Consider the following 12,368-nt stretch of genomic DNA (forward strand, 5'->3'; position numbering starts at 1 on the left):
GATGTCTGAACTTTTTCTTCTCATAGGATTAAAAATATCCATTTTTTACTATAATTATGAAAACGACTAAATACCAGACAGGAATAATATTATCAACTTATTATACTGACTATGTGAGTCACTTTTTACACTTAATTATTTTAAAAATATATTTAATTAGTCTACATAAATTATTGAAAATAATGTACAAAATAAAATTTTTTTATCAATAGTTTCAAATACTTTCAATTTGTTAAATCATAAAACCCTAATATATGTTTTTCTAAAATGAAATCGTTATAATATATTTATTAAATTAAATTGCATGTATTGTTTACATTGAGTTCATGCCTTTCACTTAAAATAAACGTTTGACAATTATTATTATATTTAATAATTTTGTCATATAGGAACCCAAAATTTTATAATTTAAATCAAATAATAAATACTTAATATTGTTAACTTTTATTATTCCAAAATCTGATAATACTTGTTAAGTAATTATCCATATTCATTAATTAATTAATAATAATATTGGTTAAACAACATTAGTTTAATAAATAAAATTAAATTTTATTCATAACATCATAACTTAAACAAATACTTACAACTTTTATGTATATTATTCATATTTTCATTGGTTTTACATTTAATTTAAGGCATATGTACAAAATTTTTACAAATTCAACTGTGATGATCTTCTAAACATTTATTGATACTCAAAAATGGAAATTCTGTTTTGTTATTCTCCAACTTTTAATAGCTCATTTGTATCGTTTAAGCTATTCTTTTTATCTATTTCATTATTGTAACTTCCATCTATTATTTGAGTTGAAGGAATTTCTATATTTGTGAATTCTTTGTTGTCCATATTTTCATCTTCTGTTATTTGAGTTGGATCAATTTCTATATTTGTGAATTCTTTGTTGTCCATATTTTCATCTTCTGTTATTTGAGTTGGATCAATTTCTATATTTGTGAGTTCTTCGTTGTCCATATTTTCATCTTCTGTTATTTGAGTTGGATCAATTTCTATATTTGTGAATTCTTTGTTGTCCATATTTTCATCTTCTGTTATTTGAGTTGGATCAATTTCTATATTTGTGAGTTCTTCGTTGTCCATATTTTCATCTTCTGTTATTTGAGTTGGATCAATTTCTATATTTGTGAGTTCTTCGTTGTCCATATTTTCATCTTCTGTTATTTGAGTTGGATCAATTTCTATATTTGTGAGTTCTTCGTTGTCCATATTTTCATCTTCTGTTATTTGAGTTGGATCAATTTCTATATTTGTGAGTTCTTCGTTGTCCATATTTTCATCTTCTGTTATTTGAGTTGGATCAATTTCTATATTTGTGAATTCTTTTTTGTCCATATTTTCATCTTCTGTTATTTGAGTTGGATCAATTTCTATATTTGTGAGTTCTTCGTTGTCCATATTTTCATCTTCTGTTATTTGAGTTGGATCAATTTCTATATTTGTGAATTCTTTGTTGTCCATATTTTCATCTTCTGTTATTTGAGTTAGATCAATCGCGTTCTCTAATACTTCAGTTTCATTTGTCATATCATCTAATACTTCACCTAATTTGTTATTTATAATTTTATTTTCACCATTGATCGAATTTTCTTTTACATTATCAGATGAACAAGTAGCTTTACTATCAGCTACAAATTCTGTGACCTTAGGTTCTATATTATCAGTTTCATCATCACTTGAAGAGGCAAGATCTATTATATCGACCGAATCGGTACCTTCGGTACCTTCGCTTTCATCACTGTAGTAATCATCTTCATCAGATGACATTATTGGACCTAACCCCAACTCTCTTGCTTTAGTTAACATTTCATGAATTGTAACAATGTTTCTTGTTTTTGACTTTGGCCCTGGTTTCATAGTTTTTCTAGTATTTTCTATCTCAATGAATGGCATATGCAAACTTCTTTTTCGTTTGCGACTAGGTTTTAATTTTTCTTCTTCATCACTATCACTATCTATAATAGTGATACATTCCATGGGAATATTAGATGGCGGTGTAGACAAACATTGCTTTGGTACAACGTTATGTGATTCACTTACATTATTAGTATAGTATGGTGGTATAGGTATTGCTTTTGGTACTGGTTTTACATCTTCTTCACCGCTTGAAATATATATTATAGAGTCATCTTCTGAAATGTCGTCATCTTCTAAAATGTCGTCATATTCAATATCTGAAGTATTTTCTTCAACTGGTTCTATTGGTTCTATTGGTTCTATTTTTATTTCAGATTCATTTAAGAGAACCTCCACTTCTCCTTCATAAGGAGGATTTTTGTTTAGATCCTCTAGGTCTGCATCTGAAAGGAGGGATCCTTTTAGAAACTGTTCTTCAACAGGAGTGGTGGTTTCTTTTATATCCTTTTGGTCTTCGACAGAAGGGAGGTTTTCTTTTAAGACCTCTTGTTCTCCATCTAAAGATGGAGTTTCTTTTAGATCATCTTGTTCTTCGATAGAAGGGGAGGTTTCTTTTAAAACCACATGCCCTTCATTTGATGATGGAGTTTCTTTTAGATCCTCATGTTCTTCGATAGAAGGGGGGGTTTCTTTTAAAACCACATGCTCTTCATTTGAAGGTGGAGTTTCTTTTAGATCCTCATGTTCTTCGATAGAAGGGGGGTTTTCTTTTAAAACCACATGCTCTCCATTTGAAGGTGGAATTTCTTTTAGATCCTCTTGTTCTTCGATAGAAGTGGGGGTTTCTTTTAAAACCTCTTGTTCTCCATCTGAAGATGGAGTTTCTTTTAGATCCTCTTGGTCTTCAGCAGAAGGGAGGGTTTCTTTTGAAACCTCTTGTTCTCTATCTGAAGATGGAGTTTCTTTTAAAATCTTCAGCTCTCCTACAGACGGGGGTGTTTCTTGATTAACCCCTGGCTCTTCTACAGAAGGACACATTGATGACATGATGTAAATGTATCCTAAAAAACCAAACAAAAATGTATTGATAATAATAATATATATTTTTTAAACATGTTTTGATTATTGGAATTTAGTACTTAAAGAAGAAAGAAAATACTATTACTATAACAAATATAATCTTTTTCTTATATTTTTAATATAATATACAAGCACACTATAGTAGGAACAACAAACCTATGACAGCCATGCAAAAAGTGGCACATGCATTTTGCCAAATTTAACTATATACAAAAATATTTTAGTTTTTCATTTTTAAATCCTGCATTTGATAAACAATAATAGAAGAAAAATTCTTTACTATTTTTTGAATTATAAAATTACAATTTTAAAACTCACTATCAAAAATGTTGCACTTCACAAAAATAGATATTTTACTACTCTTAGGAACATAATAAATAATGAGTTATGAGTTCATGACTAATAATACACACTAATAGTAAAAGATGTTTTTAATTCTCTTTTTCCAAAGTCAGATACATTTTTATCTCAACACTATATTACAAAAATAACAGGAAATATAATCTATTGATATTATTGAGGTAAAAATGAGAGAAAGAAGGTTATCGCTCTACAGTACAAATACAGTAGATGTTGAATATACATTGTCATTAAGAAGTCATAGTAAAGTATGTATTAAATTTGATTTTAATATTAAATCATTGCATACAATAAATGATTCTTAGTGAAGATCGATCTGATCTATCAGCTTATATTAAGTATATAATAGGAAAAGCATTCAAATAATGAAAATAAATAATAAATATAATGAACCTGCGATTTGCAAGCACACCTTAGGAAAAAGTTTTAAAGCCATTGCTACTACTAATTTATAATTTATATTAATGAATTGTTAAGTTTAAATATAAAATAAAAAATAATGAGTTGAGTAGACGACACTATAGTATTTTTAAAAGAAAAATCAAATAAGTTGTTTTTTAAATAAGCTAAAAAATCAATTAAATTAATAGCCATGGTTTGGTAACAATTGCATGGCTTTAAATTTAACACATCTAATCTTTTTAATTTAATATTTATAACAAAAACAACAATAGTATTAAAAATTATAAGTTATTTTTTCATAATAATAATTATAGGCAAATTAATGAAAAGAAATTACAATTTTCAGTGTATATATATATATATAACATAGTTAAATGGCCCATCTTACCACTGAGATATATATATATATATCTATATATATATATATAAATAAATAGTCTACATTATAATATTATATACTGGTACATTATGTAAGCTGAAAGTTACTAGTATTATTTATCAACCATAATTTAATGGAGTGTTTGTATATTTTATAAGACTATAATAATTTGCATCGGAATATCACTCAGTAATCACAAACCCACTTGCGAAAAACAACGACTAGATTTCAATAAACAACGACCAGTAGGGATTTCTAAATTGCTTTTTAAATGTATTATAGTATTTATGTTTAAATTAAATTAAATTATATTTGTAGGTATAATATAGGGCATTTCTGTAATATAATTGTGTTGTGAAAACTTTGAATTGATCCTTAGATCCTTAGTTGAATATGTTTTTTTCTTATTTAAAATTATTTTAATTATACTTTTTGAGCTCTGAATATTTTATTGCTTCCTATAATACCGAAGCCACCCTAAGCAGTTACTCCATATTGTAGAATATATTATGTCATGGCAAAGTATAACAAACGTAAAGCATGATTATTTAGGAATTTTCTTGCATCAATAAACAAATAGTGCAATATCCGTAGTTTTATTATTGTGTTATTGTGTATATTCCATTTAAGGTGTTGATTGAATGTAATACCTAAATATTTTATACTTTCCGATACTTCTTACTAAAGTATATTATGGAAAATTTGATTTCAGCAGAACACATTTTGTGATGTTGTTTTAATATTAATTATTACTTTGCTATGATGTACATTGGTAAGACAGAGACAACACACATGGGTGTAGCGTCCTCTTTAAAGTGATGGTACTAATTTATTGAGTAAAAAAATATTAATATTGAATTCTTTTCCAACATTAGCTAAATTTAAGGTAAAATGTATGAACATATTGTTTCTTTTTAATGAGTTATTATTAATGATTTAAAATTTACTTTATTGTCATATTATTAAGTCTCATCCAACCTAAAAACAGTTTAGCAGTTTAAGTCAGAAAATTAAATTCTTATGACGTTGCATGAACGTTTAACGAGCCGTTAATGCGCTAACGAATGATTAAAATTTTATTCATCCGTTAAACGCTCTTTAAACGTTCAATAATTTTATTGGGCCGTTAAAATATAGGTTACCAGCTCATTAAACTAATGGGCCGATTTCAGCTCTTTAAATTTTAATCATTCGATAAGCCTACAGTTATCACGTGTACGTATCAGTAGTAGGTACATTGTCACCATAGAACTTAATATAGTATTTTTCTGTGATAAGCTTAAACTTCTACATAAATCTTGGTATCATGTTTAATACCAATATATTTTTATTGAATGGTTTGTGCAACCCAAACACGTCTGTAAAAATATTTAACGGTTAAATAAAACTATTCATTAAATAAATTTAAAGTTCAGTTTCATGCAACCCGGCATTAATGTATTTAAATATTTCTGAGGTAAAGTTTTTCTTATTATTATTATTAAAAATAACATGTCCTGGCTGCATAGACATAACTAGAGCGATTAAATTGAGTGGGCTCAAGCCCATAGTTAAAGTGTTTAACAGAGGGAAGGGGTTATGGTATTACACCCTCAACCTTATTAAACAAGAAAATATATTAAAATTATGAATACCAAAATTTTAATAAAGAAATACAATTTCAATATCTTGCTTGTTTTTAATTCATATCTCATTTTAGGTGGACTAAGACCACTCAAGCCTCCCCCCCTCTATTTACGCAAATTCCTGACTGTCTGATTCATCATTACCTAGCCGGAACTGTTTAAGTATAAAATTGAATAAACATTTTTGTTTAATGATCCACTATAAAAGGATTTTACAAAATTTACCCCCTAAGAAAGTTGAAAGTATAAATATTATGTCTTGGGAGGATTTTATTTTAATCCTAGCATACATACTCTGTAATAGTTATCATAGTTTTAAATAATTTTAGACCTGTATTTTTTAATTGGTCAAAACCAACCTAAATAATTGTTAAAAAAATATATGTAGTTTTTATTTAACGAAGTTTAAGACAAAGTAAATATTATATCAGTTATAAATTATTATTAACTTTAGAATCAATATTGCTTTTCTGTAGAGCAGTGTAAATATGTTTATGATATCAAAAGGCAATAAAAATTAATCTGTGGTTTGAAAGTGCCATTTTATTTATGAAATATAATATTATCCTTAAAGTATCAAGTCTGCACAAATAATATATTTTAATTACAACAAAATATGTGTTGATATATCTTTTAGATATTTTTGGTTTCAAAATAAACTACTTATGGGAAAAATTGTAATGAAAAGTATTCAAGTCTTTAGCTAGGAAAATTGAACATTTTGTAACATTTTAACAACAAAATAGTTATTGAGATAACTTGCATGTGTATATTTAAATTTTTAATCAGCTTTAATAACAACTTATGCGGAGTATTTTATTAAATTAAATTGCTAAACTTATTAAAATGAAAATTTTTAATGACAGTTATTAAAAAAAAAAAAAACTAATAACTCAAATATAATAATTTTTAAAATTTTACAATATACATTGTACATATATAAACCAAATATAAACATTTGGTAAAAATATTAAGTAGATATTAAAATCAAAGATTGAGGTATTTTTAATACTATAAATTGTTTATATAATTGTGTAAGTATACACACATACACAAAATCATTGCAAAATCAATATATTTTTTCCCGCTCAAAATTAAAAATATATGTGAAAATTAACAATTCATAATTGCATTTTAAGTACATTTTAAACTTTATTCAACATGAAAAGTGACCTAGACGGATAACTTGTATGCATGAGCTACTGATGATTTATTAAATAGGGGGAATAATTGTATGTAACCTACACATCACCTACAAAATCTGGTCGCTTCTTATATTTAATAGAGTATATATCATGTACTTATTATATATACATAATAAAAAATCATAATTGACAACAAATTTATAAACTAAAATTTTATAAATAATATTTTTAGTACCTTTAAATTTCAATCAATATGTAACAGATAATTTTAATTTTTATATTTATTTTCAAGATTTTTCCATTTCTTTTCACCTGCTAGCTCATATACCAAAATCCCCACTGAGGTACTTTGTGAGAAACAAATAATTTATAAAATAAAAAAAAATATTACCAATTATATAACAAATTAACATTAAACTTAGCAATATATTATTCAATGATACATAAGTAGGTAAAATTAAATCAAGTAAAATTATCAATATATTTTTATTAGAGATGGATATTGAGAGACAAACTTCTATACAATTTTTATATTGTATAATAGATTAATTTACTCTAATTATCAAAGAAAACTACATAACCAAATTTGATTGTTACCTAATTTAAAGTGTCACTTGAAGATTTAACAATTAAAACTATTTTGGAATTATTGGCAAATAAAAGAATGTAAACTCAGCTAAATAAATAGAAGGTAAATTATTAAGAATATAACTAAAAAAACCTTGCTCTACACCAGAACTAACTATAAAATCATTGGAATGTTTTAAAAATGACCACTTCAACCACTAGTAAACAATATAAATAAGATTTTATACAGTTTAAACAATTTCCATGAACAAAAAATTAAATTAAATTTATTTATTTTAAAGTAAGTTATCTACTTTAACAAACGTATTTAGAGATATAAGTATTTAAACTAATAAATTAGAACATAAGTGAGATTTTATGCCTAAATCCATATTGGTTATTACTTATTGATTATTACATATTAATAAGAACATGAATAACTTTTTTTTAAGTAAAACTTAATTTTTTTTTTACAAACATCAGTAAAATATAGGTATGTTTACTTAAGATTCTTAACAGAGATTTCAGTGGATTTTTTTTTATGTATTGTATCTTTCATAATCTTTGAAGACAGTATAATTGCACTGATTATCATTTTTACAGGTAGTTTCTGATAGCAAATTGGATCTAGTTAGTACTTTAATATATTAGTTGTTTTTATATTGTGCGACATTTATTGTTGTAATGACTCTAAGAAGAGGGGTCTTAATGTGATTCGTTTTTATTATAAAATAAAACCATCATTACAGAATTCTAACAGAGCATAAAATTCAATTTTGGATTCTTTGTTAAAATAAATAAAAAATTACTTTACAATAAATATAAGTTAATGGTTTTGTAAGTGTTCAAAGCTGTCGAAGAAAGCTTTGTTAGAACTCCTGCACTAATATAAAATTTTAATTTCGATGCCCATTTTACAAAGAATATTCTAAAGTAAGGTTAACAAACCATTATCTATTGAATAGATTCTATTCTATAGAACTGATTTAGATAAAATCCAGGCGTCATTTTACCATGAACACTAGTTAGGCCAGGTGTTAATAGAGAAGCTGAACCTATTTTTGTCAGGCTGCAGCATGATTTCTTGCTGAACAGATTATAGTGTGAAAACAGTATAATTAAATGATAGTATGCACAAAATATTAAATTGATGAAATATTAAACATTAGAAAACCACAAAAAGTCGAAAATAGGTTTGTATATACTTGAATAATTTAAGACATAAGAATGCAAAAGCAACAAATTAATTTATAAGGTTCAAATTGTATAAGTTTTAATTTATAAAGTAAACAAATTAATAATTTTTAATATATAGTAACTACCTCATTATTAAATGAAAATATAATTGAATACTATCATTGTAATTATAAACTGGACGTATCCACGTATCCCTATCCATATATGGCACTCGCCATAATTATACATTTAGCATTTAGCAATTTAGGCAATGGTAATCACAATGACCAGTAGAAATAATAGACAATGATTATGATTTGTGAATTATGACAGAATACCAAGACATAATTTAAAGGATATTGAACATGTTTGAAAATTTAGTCTAATATACAAGAGCAGTTCTTTTTAACCTGAATTGAGTACAAAATCAGAATAATATAAATTGATAGGCTTTATATTTGTAAATATTAATAAAAGCCACATCATTTTTAGAAAACAATAATGAACCTTATTTCAAAAATTAATTATTTTATATTCTTATAATATTAACATACACCATTTAAACACATATCTTAAGTTGAGATTTTGATACTAGGTATAGCAAAAAAATTATCCAATTGTATATGTTCATAAATGACATTAAAAAATAAAGTAGTTATGATTTTTTTAAGCAGATACTCATGTACAAATACATATTATTTGCCAAATTTCAAAAAAGATGCTTACGAAGATATAGTAAATTTCTATGAAGACGCGCCAAACAAACATATGCTAATTTAGATAACAAATGTTTTATAAATATCCATTAAGTTGGTTATTCAGTCAATTTAAAGATGATAAGAATAGTTGTGAAAATCTGAAATAGTATCAATCCTCGTTACATTAGTTACTATAAATGGAAAGCAAGTACCTACAAATTAAACGACAAAAATGCTATTCAATACACAGGCACGTAGCTGGTAGGTTCTTTGATGTATTCAAAATTCTACGAGTGTCAACCAGGGCCGGATTGGCTCGATGAATTGCCGAGTAAAACTCGGTAGGACGCTAAAAAAACATGGACTGGTTTTGAGTGTTTGGTGATATTTTTTTTTTTTTATTATTATTATAGTGATAAATTAATCCAAACATTAGTAGGAAGATAAATTGATTCGAATTATTTAAATTCTATAGTAGCTGTAGCTGTAATCAAACGTTGTAAATTCTAAAACTCGGTAGGCCGATACCTTGCAAATCCGGCACTGGTGACAACTAAAATATAAAGGATCTTTGCAATAAATAATAATTATTAGGAGTGGGCAAATGTCTATTAAGTTGGCTATAATTCAGTAGTTTAAAGATAATAAAAATGGAGTCATGAAAAAATGGATCGATCCGCGTTACGTCAGTCGCGATAACGGGAAATCAGATACCCACAAACTAAGACAAAAATGTTTTTTTAATACACGGGCAAGTAGCGGGTAGGTAACTGGGTATATTCGAAATGAGAGAAAAAAAACATTGGCGAGCAGAAATACCCGTAAACGCGTGCGCTATAAAGCAAAGTAAAGAGAAGTGTGGCTAAGTGTAGTCTGATTGTATTGGGCATAGAGCAGAGAGACGGTTGTTTAAACGTCAGCAACATAATTTTACCTGAATTAGTAGACAAAATTCCACGAGTGGCTACTCGAACACGAGGACCTTTGCGATAGATAAATAATTATTACTAACAAGGAGTGTGCACATACGATAGGAACTCACGTGAGAATGGTGTGTAAAAAACAAATTGTATATTACGGCGGCGTTTGCCCCGGAAAAAAAATGGTGTATCGAGTGTCGTCAAACGTGTTACACGTTTTCACTTAATGTATAAAATAAAAATGTCGGCAATCACAAGTCAACACTCGGACTCGGCGGCAGTGAATGACAATTGACAATAGGTCGTGCGGCGTCGGCGTGCGAAACGAGTACTACGACGCGTCCAGTGCACGCTACAAACACTAAACAATATAAACACAACACACGTTGAACGTTCCCGGCACCGATGCGGCGGCGGCCGGCGATACTACCTCCAAGTAGGTACCTCCAAACCAGCAGCTCCACGTGCTACGGACTACAACTACTATTACTCTCGGTCGCGTCTACCGCCACATCCACTGCCGTGTTACCACAACCGTAATTTGAAACGATACAAATATTTACCTATACACTATTTTATGCTATCGTTATCCATTCTATACCATGAAAAAAAAAAAAATTTAAAGAATATTACTGTTTGATCTTTATTTAAATGCATATTTATTTATTCATAAATTACATTGTAATTTATAAATCGATTAATAGTTCAAAGGTTTGGAAAATAAAATGCACAAAAGATCAAACACTTAAGCAAATATTTACCTGTTTTTAAATCATAGTTCATAGTAATACTAACCACTAATGAATAATTTTCACATGTTATTGGTAGTTTAATCCATTGCTATAAATTAAGCTAATGAAAATTTAAAAATAATTTAATTCATAAAATTATGTAAAAAATGTATTAGAATTTTATATTTTTTAGGTGTATTTGAATCATGTGACAGTTTATCAGAAGATTACAAAGAAAAAGCCCGAATATTATTACAAACATATCGACCTATTGAATATAACACACAAATGACAGTCGCACAAAAGTTACCATTTATTGAAGAATGGTGGCAAAAAAGTGAACTTTTGTTGAAAGGTCTGTGTTTTCAGTATGAAGATATCAAAAAATCTATTGAGAAAGCTGACCTTCATCTTAGGTATTTATAAATTATTTGTTGGAATGAAGATAGTTCATGATACTCAAGGGAGTTTTTAATTTGTTTTTTGATAAATTTAATGGTGATTTTAGTATTATATTTTATAAAATTAATAATTAGTGAAATATTTTTACACTATTAAGTTTCATGTAATATACTGCATAAATCTTTAATTTTCACTAAATTCATCAATTATAAATCATAGGTGTATGTTTAATTTAATGTTTTATGGTATTATTATTACTCTTTACAAAACCATTGTTATATTTAACAATTTATTTAATTTATGTATAATATTAATAAAACATTTTCTATTACGTGAATAATATTATATACGTTAGATGCTACACAAACTTGTTTATTCAGACAATCATTCTTACAGTTACATAGCATACATTTTGAATCTAAGATTACAAAGATAACAGGAAATATGATTTATTGATATTATTGAGGTAAAAATGAGAGAAAGAAGGTTATCGCTCTACCAGTACAAATACAGTAAATGTTGAATATACATTGTCATTAAGAAGTCATAGTAAAGTATGTATTAAATTTGATTTTAATATTAAATCATTGCATACAATAAATGATTCTTAGTGAAGATCGATCTGATCTATCAGCTTATATTAAGTATATAATAGGAAAAGCATTCAAATAATGAAAATAAATAATAAATATAATGAACCTGCGATTTGCAAGCACACCTTAGGAAAAAGTTTTAAAGCCATTGCTACTACTAATTTATAATTTATATTAATGAATTGCTAAGTTTAAATATAAAATAAAAAATAATGAGTTGAGTAGACGACACTATAGTATTTTTAAAAGAAAAATCAAATAAGTTGTTTTTTAAATAAGCTAAAAAATCAATTAAATTAATAGCCATGGTTTGGTAACAATTGCATGGCTTTAAATTTAACACATCTAATCTTTTTAATTTAATATTTATAACAAAAACAACAATAGTATAAAAAATTATAAGTTATTTTTTCA

The 12,368-nt window shown here is 26.7% G+C and overlaps 1 protein-coding gene across 2 annotated transcripts; it reads right to left on the reverse strand.

Moving 5' to 3' along the window:
* Nucleotides 1–428: 428 nt before the first annotated feature.
* LOC132926704 (titin-like) lies at nt 429–10,566 on the reverse strand. Of its 2 annotated transcripts, none has more exons than XM_060991106.1 (2): nt 10,351–10,566; nt 429–2,937 (listed from the first exon to the last, which is right to left on the reverse strand). In XM_060991106.1, the coding sequence occupies exon 2, from the start codon at nt 2,921–2,923 to the stop codon at nt 722–724; it is 2,202 nt and encodes a 733-aa protein (XP_060847089.1). In that variant the 5' UTR covers nt 2,924–2,937; nt 10,351–10,566; the 3' UTR covers nt 429–721. The 2 variants fall into 2 exon arrangements, with proteins under 2 accessions (XP_060847089.1, XP_060847088.1); XM_060991105.1 differs by having other exon boundaries at nt 10,243–10,565.
* Between the last annotated feature and the right edge of the window lie 1,802 nt (nt 10,567–12,368).

This window comes from Rhopalosiphum padi, chromosome 3 (genome assembly GCF_020882245.1).
Source record: "Rhopalosiphum padi isolate XX-2018 chromosome 3, ASM2088224v1, whole genome shotgun sequence".
Classification (NCBI taxonomy): Eukaryota; Metazoa; Arthropoda; class Insecta; order Hemiptera; family Aphididae; genus Rhopalosiphum; species Rhopalosiphum padi.

Excerpts from the sequence above, each read along its gene's own strand:
- LOC132926704 (XM_060991106.1), bottom strand. The coding sequence starts at position 2,923 with ATGTCATCAATGTGTCCTTCTGTAGAAGAGCCAGGGGTTAATCAAGAA.